Source organism: Equus przewalskii, chromosome 22 (genome assembly GCF_037783145.1).
Source record: "Equus przewalskii isolate Varuska chromosome 22, EquPr2, whole genome shotgun sequence".
Lineage (NCBI taxonomy): Eukaryota > Metazoa > Chordata > Mammalia > Perissodactyla > Equidae > Equus > Equus przewalskii.
The window spans coordinates 7,740,979-7,754,929 of NC_091852.1; the positions used below are offsets into that span (position 1 = coordinate 7,740,979).

The 13,951-nt window shown below is 42.4% G+C and overlaps 1 protein-coding gene across 23 annotated transcripts in view; it reads left to right on the top strand.

Moving 5' to 3' along the window:
• The window catches only part of FRMD3 (FERM domain containing 3), a 285,855-nt gene extending 274,172 nt beyond the window's left edge, over window positions 1-11,683 (top strand). For 11 of the 23 annotated variants that reach the window (XM_070590805.1, XM_070590809.1, XM_070590819.1 and 8 more), the window contains one exon: window positions 5,913-9,943. In XM_070590805.1, the coding sequence (XP_070446906.1) occupies window positions 5,913-6,511 (599 nt within the window). In that variant the 3' untranslated portion in view covers window positions 6,512-9,943. Of the gene's footprint in view, window positions 1-5,858; window positions 9,944-11,459 lie in introns of those variants that run through there. The other 12 variants (XM_070590811.1, XM_070590815.1, XM_070590808.1 and 9 more) reach the window with 2 other exon arrangements.
• The last annotated feature ends 2,268 nt before the right edge of the window (window positions 11,684-13,951 follow it).

Sequence of the window (13,951 nt, forward strand, 5' to 3'; positions counted from 1 at the left end):
GAACCTATAATACAAATGTTAGTGTGCTTGATATTGTCTCAAAGTTCCCTCAGACTGTTCTTATTCTTTTTCATTCTTTTTTCTTTTGTCTGTTCTGCTTGGGTGATTAACTCTAGTCTTTTGTCTAGCTCACTGAGCCATTCTTCTGTATCCTCTACTCTGCTATTGAATCCCTCTAGTGAATTTTTCATTTCCAGTATTGTATTCTTCATTTCTGATTGGTTCTTTTTTATATTTACCAATTCTTTGTTGACAGTCTCACTGTGTTCATCCAGTCTTCTACCAATATCAGTGACCATCTTTATGAGTTTTTATTTGAACTGTTTATCAGGTAGATTGCTTTTTTCTGCTTCATTTACTTCTTTTTCTGGGGCTTTGTCCTGTTCCCTTGCTTTGAACATATTCCTTTGCCCCCTCATTATGCCTCTTTCTCTGTGCTTATATCTATGTATTAGGTAAGTCAGCTATGTCTCCTGATCTTGGAGAAGTGGCCTTATGTAAGAGATGCCTTTTGAGGCCTGGCAGTGTGCTTCCCTCTCCTCACCAGTCCAAATGTTCCTGGAGTGATCCTTGTGTGGGCTACTTGTGTCCTGCTGTAGCAAGGTTACTCTTACTGCAGGTACTCAGGGAGTCTAGGCTTTCCCTCCCTGTCCAGCTGTTTGTAAATCGGGTTTAGCAAGCCCCAGCACTGTTGGCTACAAGGTCTAATGGTACACTCCTGTTGCAGTTTTCCTGTTAATTGGGTAGGCACCCAGTGTAGCTGGTTGCTAGTCTCAGGGGCTTACAGTTGCTGTAGGCCTCAGGCCTGCAAGTCTGTTGTCAGCTCTCTTAGGATTGCAGCTGTGTTGGGCTAGCCCCAGGCATAGGAGCACCCAATTGTGTCAGGCTTTGGAAGGTAGGGCTGATCTTCTTTGTTGCTGTTTGTGAAGCACAGGTCTTCTGCCACTGATAAGCCCCACCTCCCACAGATCCACACTCACTGTCAACATAGTCCTGACCTGTGCACACATCCCAACCCCCTGGAATGAACCCAGTAATCCCACTGCAGAGGCCCCCACCTCTCCACCAATGTCCCTCACAGTTCACCTGTTCCTCACACACGCCCTGCCCCACAGAGGCAGACACACTTGCCTGCCTGTAGAGGATCAAGGCACCCAGTCTATGCAGGCCAACAAGTAGCCTGAGGGCTTGCTGTTGGGTGGGGCCAGTCCCTAGGGCAGGCTGCCTTCCCTGCCTGAACTGGATTAAATCTGGGCTCTAGTGGGTGTGGCAGGCCCCAGGGCTAACAGGCCAGGGAAAGAACTTCACTGGCATCTGCCAGCACCTGTGTCAGCATGCCTGTACTAGGTCACAACAATGACCACCACCAATGTCTCAGTCTCTGGAAAGGTCTCACCTCTCACTGAGATGCACCCAGAGCCCACCAGGTGAGTCTCTTCACCAAAGGACTATGCAGCTTTCTTTATGATGATTTTAGGTTGCTCCCTGAGATGGGAGAATTTGTGCATGGGCCCTTTAAGAGCCAGGTATTTTGGGCTTTCATTCAATAGCTTTTCTTGGGGTATTCCAATGTTGCAGTTAATAGCCAGTGAAGCCAAATAGTAGGACACTCGTCTCAGTTGTGCTGAGTCTGCAAGATGCTTACATCAGTAATGGGCCCCACTCATGTCCCCACTTCTCCAAGGAAAGCTACATACCTTAGGGTGGCTCCTGCCGGGCTGGCTGTGAATCTCTGTGGCTCACGAAGGTGACTTTTTTCTCTTCAGAAGGAATTTCTGCCTTTTCTGCCTCAGTCAGGACTGTCCCTTGTTGTGGGGGTTCTTTTTATCCAGTTTTCAGTTCTCTCTCTGCAGTAATTTTTCCAAGGAAATTTGTAATCTGGTTGTGTTTGTGGGAAGAGTTGAGTTCAGAGTCTGCCTATGCTGCCATCTTGACAAGATCTCGAAAATACATTGCCTTCTTATTTATTTATTTATTATTTACTTGGCGAGGAAGATTGTCCCTGAGTTAACATCTATGCCAATTCTCCACTATTTTATATATGATATGCCGCCACAGCATGGCTTGATGAGCAATGTGAGGGTCCACACCTGGGATCCGAACCCACAAACCCCGGGCCACTGCAGTGGAGCTCGCGAACTTAACCACTATTCCACCGGGCCAGTCCCTGCCTTCTTATGTTTTTATGATGTTAATTCACATCCTTTTATTTCAACTCAAAGAAACTTTAGCATTTCTTTTAGGGCAGGTCTAGTGATGAATTCCCTCAGCTTTTCTTTGTTCAGAAAAGTCTTTAAAACTTCCTTCATTTCTGAAAGACAGCTTCACTAGACATAAAATTCTTGGTTTACAGGTTTTTTTCTTAGATATTTTGAATATATCATCCCATTCTCTTCTGACCTGAGAAGTTTCTGTTGAGAAATCCACCTATAGTCTCATGGGATTTCCCTTTTATGTAACTTCTCTCTTTTCTCTTGCTGCTTTTAAAATTCTTTGTCTCTGACATTTGACACTTTAATTATAATGTGTCTCAGTGTTGACCTATTTGGGGTCCCTTGGGCCCCTTGGATCTGGATGTCTATTTCTCTCTCCAGGTTTGGGAAGTTTTCAGCCGTAGTTGCTTTAAATATACTTTCTGTCCCTTTCTCTTTCTCTTTTCTTCTTGGAATTCCCATAATGCAAATATTGTTTCTTTTCCTTGTCCCATAAGTCCCATAGGCTGGCTTCACTCTTCTTCATTCTTTTTTATTTTTGCTCCTCTTACTGGGTAATTTCAAATATCCTGTCTTCCAGATTGTTGATTCTTTCTTCTGCACAGTTGAGTCTGATTTTGAAGCTCTCTATTGAATTATTCAGTTATTTTCTTTTTCAGCTCTAGGATTTCTGTTTGTTTAGTTTTTTTTTATGGTTTCCATTTTTTTGTTGAACTTCTCATTTTGTTCACTCATTGTTTTTTGTTTTGTTTTGTTTTACTGAGGACAATTCGCCCTGAGCTAACATCTATTGCCAGTCTTCCTCTATTTTGTATGTGTGTTGCCATCACAGCATGGCCACTGATAGATGAGTGGAGTAGGTCTGCACCTGGGAACCAAACCTGAGCCACCAAAGAGGAGTGCACCAAACTTAACCACTAGGTCACCAGGACTGGCCCTATTCATTGTTCTTTTACTTTTGTTTAGTTGTCTATGTGTTCTTGTTGTTTGCTAAACTTCTTTAAGAGGATTATTTTGAATTCTTTGACAGTTCATAGATCTCTATTGCTTTAGGGTCAGTTATTAATGCTTTATTAGTTTCCTGCAGCGTGTCATCATTTACCTGATCTTTCATGATCCTCAACTCTTTATCTTGGTGTCTGAGCATTTGAGGAGGTGGTCTCCTCCTCCAGACTTTGCAGGTTCACTTTGGCAGAGACAGTTCTTCACCAGTCAGGTCACTTTGGGTTTCTGGATGTATCTGCCAGTAATATCCTTAGGCAGACCCTGCTACTAGGGTCTATTTTTGAGCCAGGAAACTGTTTGAGCTCCAAGGTCGTGGGTGGAGGGGTGTGCCCCTGGCTGAGAACAGCGGGATACAGCTGCTGGTTTGGTTCGCTGCCCAAGCAAGGTTGTAGGATAGGCTCTGCAGATTGTCTGGTCAGGCTTACTAGATGGTATGGGCTGGGTACTCTACTCAGCAGTAGGTGGGGCTATGAATTAGCTTCCCTTCCCTGATGAGGGAGCAGGATGGGACCCAGGGCCTGCATGTCATATTGTTTTGGGACCCAAATCAGGCAAGAATGTGCACTGGATATCCTGTTCTGGGGAGGCCACCAGTTTTGCTCTGCAGACAGGGAAAGCCACAGGCTGTGCTCTCTGTTCAAGTGCCACTGTATGCAGTGCTGTTAGATGGGTTATACAGCTTCCCATGTGCTCTGGTAAGATTCCCTGGTCAGTGGGGTGAATTCTGTATTTAGCAATGAGTGAGGCTATGAATTAGTTTCCCTGCCTGGGTGCAGTGGGAGAAGCAGCTCCAAGGCCACCAAGGCTCTTTGTGGTCTTCACACAAGCTGACCCATGCTCCAGTTTCTTTGCTCTATGGGTAGTCAGCTGTGTCTGCCCACCTCTTGGCTCAAGTTTTGCTGGGTAATGCAGCTTCCAGGTGTTCTCGCCAGCTCTTTCTATCAGATGGGGCTGGAGGCCACTCTTTGCAGGAGATGGGGCTGTGACTCAGTATTTCTGCCTGGGCATGGGCAGACCAGGCTCCAGGGCTGGCAAAACCCCTCATCTGAGGACCCAAATCAGGCAGACCTGCACCCTGCCAAGCTCCCTGGCCAGAATACACCACCACTTTGGTTCTACACATGAGCATAGCTGCTGGTTGGGATTACTACTTGGGCTTTGCAGGAAAGAACTTGGTCTGCCAAGATCTGAGAGCTGGTTTTTGGAAGCCCCTCCCCCTTCTCTGTCACAATCAGATTCCCAGTGGTTGAGCCTCACAGATTCCCCTGTGATCCCTGTGGGGCAAAACCGAGTAAAGGATCCCACAAAGCAACCCACAGTGTTCAGGGGTAGAGAGTCTAGATGTCACCCCTGGGTTTTCTTTTCCTACTGTAGGAACTATAGGCTCCTATAAACCTAGGGGGACTTCTCAGCATGGTGCTGCACCAGCCTTGGGACGGGGCAATGTGATCAGTGTGTAGCTGCTCCTCTTACTCTTCTAATGCAGTCTACCTTGGTCTCTGTGGTATTGGGCCGGGAGGGGTGGGGTTCTTCAGCCTCACTCCCATGTTCTCTCAGTGGTGTCTTGTCCATGAACAGTTATTAATTGTTCTTCTTGTGAGGGGGAGTGAAGAAAGGAACAAACTATGTCGCCACCTTGGTAACATCACTTTCTGCTCATCTTGCAGTAACAGCAATCCTGAAATGTATCATTAAAAGGTGGTTTCCACTTACCTGATACACTTGGCTACCAATTAGGTATTATATTATAGAGCCATCCTTGGGAACACTTCTTTGATTTTGCCTTTATTTACCACTAAGAACCCAAGACTCAAAATTAGGAGAGCTAACCTTAGGCCTGACAGTAGGTAACTGGGTTTCCCATCTGTAAAAATGAGGGCTGAGAAACACCTCTCCCTGAATAAACTCTAAGAAATAGTGCTCATACCCTTTGACCAAGCAATTTTCCTTTCAGACATCTATGCATGGCAAATGAACTGAAATAAGAGGGGAAAAAAAGGCTTTATATGTAAAAATGTCTCATGGCATTTTTTTTTTACAGCTGCAAAGCAATCTAAATGTTTGCTAATAGGAAACTAATTTATTGTATTAACTAAATAGAGAATTCGGCAACCATTATAAGGAATACCAATGGGAGTTCATGTCAACAGAAAATGTCTAAATTAAAATGTCAAATGAAAGGAGGAAAATGTAAGTCTGTGCATACAATATAACTACAATTATATAAAAATAGAAACCACAAAATTGTGCCTAAGATGAAGACTAGAAAACAATACATAAAAATAATAAAGTGATTATCATTGGATGGTAGATTCTATATTTTACCATAATACTTTATAGGATGACAGGTTGAGTTCTAAAAGATACCATTCACAATTATAATAGTGATTTATTGTCATTTTATTCTTTCAGACATGACCAAAGTTGGAAGTTTGCAGACCATAATTGCACACGTAAATGTTGTAAATATTGCCAACCATTTGAGTTGTGGTGGTTATTTTTGGTTTAGCATGTTGACCTTAGAACGTATGGTACAGGGTCTCTTACTAAAATGACATTGTTAAAAGTCAGGATTCCACACAGAACAATTTCATGGATTCCTTGAATTCCATTCTTTTTTTGGTTTGTTTGCATCTGCAGATCTTTGTGGAGAAAGAAAACCTGAAATTCTAAGAAAAAAATGTCTGTTTACAGGTGTTCCATTACCCAAAGAAGACAATATTTCTGCCCCCTTGATCTCCAGCTCACCAGTGAAGGAAGCCCGGGAGTATGAGAACCCCCCAAGAGAAGAGGAAGATAAAATAAGAGAAGAGCCCTTGACCATCTCTGAACTGGCATATAACCCAAGTGCCAGCCTGCTCCCCACTCCCGTTGATGATGACGAGATTGACATGCTCTTTGACTGTCCATCTAGGCTGGAATTGGAAAGAGAAGACACAGATTCATTCGAGGATCTGGAAGCAGATGAAAATGCCTTTCTGATGGCTGAAGAAGAGGAGCTGAAGGAGGCTCACCAAGCTTTGTCGTGGAGCTATGACATTCTGAGCGGCCATATTCGGGTGAACCCACTGGTCAAGATCTTTTCCAGGCTCCTGGTGGTGGGCCTGGGGCTGCTGCTCTTTGTATTCCCCCTGCTCCTCCTCCTTTTGGAGTCAGGTATTGATCTCTCCTTCTTATGTGAAATCCGCCAGACGCCAGAGTTTGAGCAGTTTCACTATGAATACTACTGTCCTCTCAAGGAGTGGGTGGCTGGCAAAGTAAACCTCATTCTCTACATGCTGGGTTGCTCATAAGGCTCATATCTCATATGACTAAGGGCTATATTCAATACTAGTGATTTGTTTTTTTCAGCAAATGCCTGGTTCTGAATGGTCACAGGGCCATCAACAGGTGTTCTTTACTCATAACTGATTATTCAAACCTTTAAGTTAGCTTTCCATAATTCACTGCAATTAAATAAGTTTAAATCAAATACATTTATTTTATTTACAGGTCAGGAAGATGGCCTTTAAATAACCAAAAATATGTTTATTTTTTATTATATTACAGACATACTCTTTATCTATTATATCATAATACGTTGAGCTGAATTAGATTTCCCCTTTTTTAATAGTTAGCAGCATTACAAGCTATAAGGTTCAGAATCAGAATTTTAGTAAAAACCCAAGAGAACGTTTTTGAATATAATCCTTAGTGAAAACAACATCTTCTAACCAATGCCTATACAACTAAATTTATGCTGGGCTTTTGTTTTTGTTTTTTTAAAAATATTTTTATGTGTTCAAAATATTTTGGTAAATTTTTAGCAAAAAAAAAAAAAGAAGAAGCCACCTGGAGTTATTTAAGTGTACAGATTGTAAGAATAATGCACAAAGAGTATGTCAGGAATTTTTTTAATGTTTTGGCACTGGTTTGTTTTTAAAAATGTTTTTGGCTAAATCATTGCATAATTTGTTGTTACCTGCATATGAGATAGAAAATAGGTAGAAAGACACTGTAATAAGTAAGCTCCTAAGATGGATGATGGAACCGGAGGATGTAGAAACTGAGAGCATCAAATGGACACAGGGTGGTCCATTTATCAAAGTATTTGGACAAGATGACATTACTTTCATTTGCATTCTGTCCATATATTTTGGCTGGGGAAGTAGAATGTTTTTAAAGGAAAGTGAAACTTTAAAGGAAAATAGTTAAAAGATATGCTAGTTAATTGCATATTATTGTACATTAACCCAAGAGTGGAAGCAGATGGGAATGGGGCAAATGGCAAGTAGCAAAACAGAGTTCTGGTGAGGCTGATAGGCAAGTGGCAGCTGGCAGATGATCTGTTTGATGAAAGTGATGATGATGCAAGGTCCTGGATGATGTAAAGAACAGTGTACTCACTGTCCGAGTTGACATGAATATGCGTAAGTGGCTCTAAATAAAAGTGGGGAAACTTTAAGTCATGTTTTTTGGTCCCTCAGGCCATTCATTGTGATTCTCTAGAAGAAACTTCAAAAGAAGTGTGTGTTTGAGAAAGAGAGAGAATGAAAAGAATGGATTTTGGGTTTTTGATAAATGCCGATGATCTTTCTTTGTGGTGGTCATTATACTCCCTTCCTTTCCTGGTTTCCTTAAGATCGTAACTCATTCATAATTAAAATGAAAGTGGAGGGGACTCTAGATGATATGGTGTTTCTGCTTGGGTGAAGTAGTGAAATGACTCCCTAATCAGACAGTAGATGGGAAACATGCTCTTGAACTTTCCTTCAGACCATTAAAGCCATGAAGGAAAGGCTCTAACGTCCTCCCATGGAGAAGTACCTACCAATACTGTGGTACAAATGAGAAAGAAAAGCATATGGAGCTTAGAGCATGGAGCACTGGGATTTCTCCGTGGATCGAAAACATTCCATTGCCTTCATTTACAAAGACACTGGGCTGCCTGTGATCTCCCCCTAACTCTAATAGACACTCCAACTCCATCATTAGCACAATTTCCAAATTGGCCATTCCAGTCCTACTCAGTGGATCTCTGAGTGCTTTACTAAATACTTAATTTTGAAAATAAGTTTTAAAAGTCAGCTCACGGAGCCTTCTGTTGAGCGAATATGATACACATTGGCTGTGAAGTTTGTAGGGTGTTCTTTCCCATGTGCTTTTGGTGATTGATTTTGCTTTTTAATAAAGAACATTTAATACCTGAAATTTGATATAAACATAGAAATATATCGTCTATAGTTTATTTTGGAAGTTTTCAAATGGCCAGCTTTGAAATTGAAGATTTCTTCCCTCTTCTTTTTTCATATGACTTCTAAGTCATACCTTCTGACATAAGGATACTCCAGTGTAATCTGCATAGAATTAGTCCCCCTTCTAATCATGCTTCATATCATTTTCTTTGAAGTTCTAACCATAACAAATCATTTAGCCCTCACCCTTTTAAATAATATTGAATAATATTTTTTAAATTATGGAAGTAATCTATTTCCCATTATAAAACATTTGAAAAATAACTGACAGGATAAATATCACATGTAGTCCAACCATGCGAATTTATATTAAAGAGTAATAAATACATTCTTTTAACATTTCCAGCTAACATCTCTTTTCTCTTAGGCAAAAACTTAACTGTTGAATAGAATTTTTGTGTGTGTGTGCGATGAAGATTCACCCTGAGCTCATACCCATTGCCAATCCTCCTCCTTTTTCACTTGAGGCAGGTTAGCCCTGAGCTAACATCTGTGCCAGGCTTCCTCTATTTTTTGTACGTGGGACGCCTCCACAGCATGGCTGATGAGTGGAGTAGTAGGTCTGCACCTGGGACCCAAACCTGCGAACACAGGCCGCCAAAGAGGAGCACGCAGACCTTTAACCACTCGGCCATGGAGCCAGCCCCTGAATAGAAATGTTTTTAAGTGAAGGAGCTGACAGGATAGGGTCTGCTGAATTTAAACAATAGCCACCAAAAGTAAACTGGGATCCTAAAATGCCATTATGCTGGGGTAGAATAAGAGCCTCTTAGAAATATCCACTTAAGCATTGTTAAAAGACAGTCACGGGTTGCCTGAATCAAATGAGGAAAAGACTGCACCCACAGATGGAGGGGACATAATAGCATGAGATAGAGAGTTCACAGCAAGTGTGTGAGTATATGTATATTCCATATTATTGGTATATATATGTTTATATATGAATCTGTATTTATATACACACAACTGATATGCCCTTCACACATAGTTGTGTTTATTTTTCCCCAATTGAGGAATTTGTGACATGTTATTGTTCCTTTTCCTTCTCAGATATCATGGTGGATAAAACTCACAGTCCCCAAGGTTTATATTTTCCATGAAAACCACTGTGTGTACATTTGTGGTTATATATACGCATATATATGGCAAATACATATACACACACAATCCTGTCTTTAGTGCTAATGCAAGTTGGATCATGCAAAAAATGTAGGTAAAGTATCGTGTATTTCTGTCTGTGCTTGGAATATACTGTAAAATGTTATGTATTTGGAATATATTTTGTGGTTTGTCTAATATTTATAAAGACAACTCTGGGAAGAATTCAAAATGAGTGGATTTCATTGAAATACTAGCGATATGGGGCCATGTTACCTATGATTGGAGCCTTATCTTTGTATAGTGAAATTTGCATTTCTATGTCAACATCCAGATTGTTTTATATGTTAACATGGTGGCAGGAATCCCTAATAAAAATACTCTGGGGAAAAATGTTTCTGCAATCATTTAGTTTTATTCGAAGTAAAGTTGAATAAATAGCCTTTTGGAAACTACAGAAAAGTGCCACGTAGTACCATGAATGAGGTCATGCTTGAATGGTGATAATATGGGGAAAAAAAATCACAGGTAATGGATAGGATTGACCCTTTGCAGAAGTCACCCAGGCCAAAACCAGGAATACTGAGTGCACTGAAAATGCACCCAAACATAAAAGACAGTATAGCCTAATTAATGGCATTAAGATAACAAGAGAGAGAGAAAAAATTAAGAGGAGCGTTCTGCATGACAGGTAGGAGGAGGGATTTCACAATGCTAGATGTTAGCATGTCATCACTTTTGGCCGGAAAAGGATGACTTCCTGTGCCAGAGAGAGCTACAGCAGACTCAACGCTGTCACACTTGCCATTATACTTCTCCTATCTGTTCATGGGCCCTGGAAGAATCTTACTATTCTACTCCTATCTTGCCCTGCATACAGCGTGACCTGAAAGGCCCTCTGCTTTGGTTTGGCATAAAGCTAACAACTCCACACCTGACAGTTCAGTCAGAAGGTGTTACTCTGAATGAAGCAAAGGGGGCTCTCTTTACGATAGGAACACCATAGATATCAAGCCAAGTGGTACCCCAGCTGCAGTGGCCTCTTAAGTCTGTCAAGTTCTTTTTTGCTCCAGTTTTATTGAGATTTAATTGACATACAACATTGCATTCATTGTAGGTGTACAACATAATGATTTGATATATGTATATATTGCAAAGTAATTACCACAGTAAGTTTAGTTAACATCCATCACCTCACATAGTTACAAATTTTTTTTCTTATGATGAGAACTTTTAAGATTTGCTCTTTTAGCAACTTTCAGATATGTAATACAGAATTGTTAACTAGAGTCACCATGCTGTATATTATATCCCCAGGACTTATTTATCTTATAACTGGAAGTGTGTACATTTTGACCACTCATTTCACCCACCTAGGGGGCTGGGAGTGGGGGAAGTTTGTCAAGTTCTTGCTCAGCAGTCCTCGGAGGTTCAGACTCTAGAGTACAGGCAAAAAAAAGGAATTCCGTGGTAAATTCAGGCCTGAAGTGACTTATGGACCTACAGTCCCAACTCCAGCAGCTCTAGCCAGCCCCTTCGTTTGGATTAGTGTCTGCAGACTGGAAGGCTCACACAAAATGGCCCTTGGGCACCTATTCACTGAGCAGTCCAGGCTCCTGACTCAACCTGGCCGCTTAGGAGTAGCTCTTTTCCTTATTCCCACATTCCTTGCTCAGCCAAATAAGGGAAAGATCTCCTAACTACACTTCAGCTTGGAAGGAAAGCACTGGGGAAAAGCTCCCACCTGTGGGGTGACCTTGGGATGGTTGTGGTTGATGAACTTGAGACTCTTCGCGCCATCTTTCTCTACTGGGTGGAGATAATATACTAAAGATCTCTGCTTACTTGTCCTCCTGCTTCTTGTCTCTCTCTCTCTCTCTTTCTCTTGGACCTGCTTTTGGGCTTCCAGTCTACATGCAGTAAACAGACCCAGCAGGACCTGCCCATAGTGGGCCCAGCCAGGACTCGGCTCTCCACAGTCCAGCCTCGGTTTGTGACGGGGTGGGTAAGTTTGGTGAGCCCTGCCCAGTGGGTTCAGCTGTCATCACTTCAGAGAGGACAAAGGAAGCCTCACTTGGGCCTCAGACCCCAGCTGTGTTCTCCAGTCTATTAATAAAGCTGATTTTAATCCTCTCCTGGCCATTGTGTCTATTGTCAACTGGGAACTGGAGTGGGAGAGTGGGGCAGGATGGTGGTGAATATTTAGGATCTCTGCAACCTCCAATGTTGCTAGGAAAGAAGGAGTGGAGAAGGCTGCTCCTGGCTGAACCTCAGGCATCAGGGGATATCTGCCCGTGACACTGGCTTTGACAGGGCTTGCAAACGGGTGAGAGAACGTGGGACTTAATGTTAGTAAAGAACAGAGAGTAGATTGGAACCACACATCCCTATTCTTTACCTGTAGCTGATGCTTACCCGAAATAGCTCTTTGGAAAGAGAACCAAGACCACATTCCTGGTTATAAAGGAAAACTCTTAGTAGGACAAAGGATATGCTTTGTGTGAGTACCAAGTATTAAAACCTGTCTTACAGATTATAGCGTCTCCTCTCTCGGTCACCTTGAATCTCCTCATCCTCAAGAATGATGACTTTGATAATGGGCTTTCCAAGGAGACCACCCTTCAAGGGAGGGAACACACTAAAAGACCCACATTAGTTTCTACTCTGCTTGGCAGTTACATTCTTCATAGTAAGTGTAAACCCAGTGTTCTAGTTTAAGCATCAGTCTCCTGTAATTTCCTTGGTGTGACCCAGCCTCCTCCCATCCTGGATCATCCTAACGACCTGAGCTGCTGGTTCTGCAAAATTGCAAACCAGCCCGTGAACAGTGGTGGCCACATAAAGGGACTGCCCCCTGGTCATAGGGTTACTGTATAACTTATCATCCAAACCAGGACTCTTGTGAGGGTGAAAGGGGGTATTTTTAATGACTGTATCACAGCAACGGGCATTAACTAGGACCATTCCAGAAACTCCACCTGTAGGGCTTTGCTCAGTCAGTTGATGCCCTCTTTCAACAAATTCTCCAGCTTGTTTCTCTAAAATATCGACAAGCTGAAATAGGGAAGGATAGCCCTATAGTCATAGCTCTCTTACTTGCCATCAAGAATCAGATTAAAATTCACCAAAATTAATTCTATCATGTGGTTTGTGTGACACTGAATTGCACAGATTATTTTAAATGAGACTTCTGGCATTGCGTATTTAATGCTATACACTCAACTTGTTTACCATTTATAATGTTGAATTTCTTGTTTCATGTGAGGTGGGTAGAGGGTTAGAATAATCTCAGTGCTGCTTTTACCTCCATAGTCCTGCATCTGACATTTCCGATCTGCGCCTACAGAATGTTGATGATCAGCTTAACTGAGCAGCTGATTCACACGAAGGATGACTCAAGACTGAGCTGTGCAAAAGCCAGCTTGATCATTTATAATGGAAGTGTCAGTCAGCTTGGCATCAGTCTGATGCTGGATGCTCCGTGAATGCTCTTCTCAGAATGTAAGCTGTAATACGAACCAAACACTATCCGCGAGTGCAAGGAATCACAGCTAGAAAACTCTCTCAGAGCTGTATGCCTCAACAGAAGACGTCCCCATCCCATAGCCATACCTGTCTCAGAAGGGCTGGGGACGTGTTATACACACTTGACTCCAAATCTCCCATTTTTGCACATCTCTTGTGGCAGAGGCTGGCAGCTGATCATCAAAACTGCTTCCTCTTCATCCTGTGTGCAGAATTAGACTAGATTTTCCAGGCCTCATGTACATAAGTATAGCCAGATTCCTGAGTGCTGGCCAATGGAATTTGAATAGGAAGCAATCTGTTTCACATCCAAGCTCTGGACTAGGTGTGAGCCTACATTTGCCACTGGATGTCAACACCTGCAGTGACCTTGAAGCCACCAGTTGAGGATATTAGAGCTACCAGCAACTTGGATTCTTGAATGACTGTGGAGCAGAGTACCCCACATCTCACCCTAAACTGAACCCATCTTGAACTGTTACTTGAACAACAAAATCTTACTTGGGTGATTTCCAAGTCAGTTGCTGTCACCACTTTTTCTCCCACTATTCGAGTTGGCTAGCTCTCCCAAGAAAGAAGAGTACAGCTGGAAGCAGGGATAGGAGCTGCCCAGCACTGGAGTCTCCCCGGAGATTCTACTGTAGAACCACCGTGTGGAGGGGAGAAGATGACCTTCTGTGCCTTAGAATGCCAGACTCTGGTGAGGACCTACTTTGGTAACATATCTTGTCACTCATCTTTCACAGGCTCTTCTTTCAGGGCTTCTTTCAGAATCTCACGCAGGTAGAACACAAGGTAGCCCACCCCAATGGGCAAACTTCAGCCCTGGCTGAGAACTGGATTCAGGAGTAGTTTCATGGGCATGTGACCTGTGAA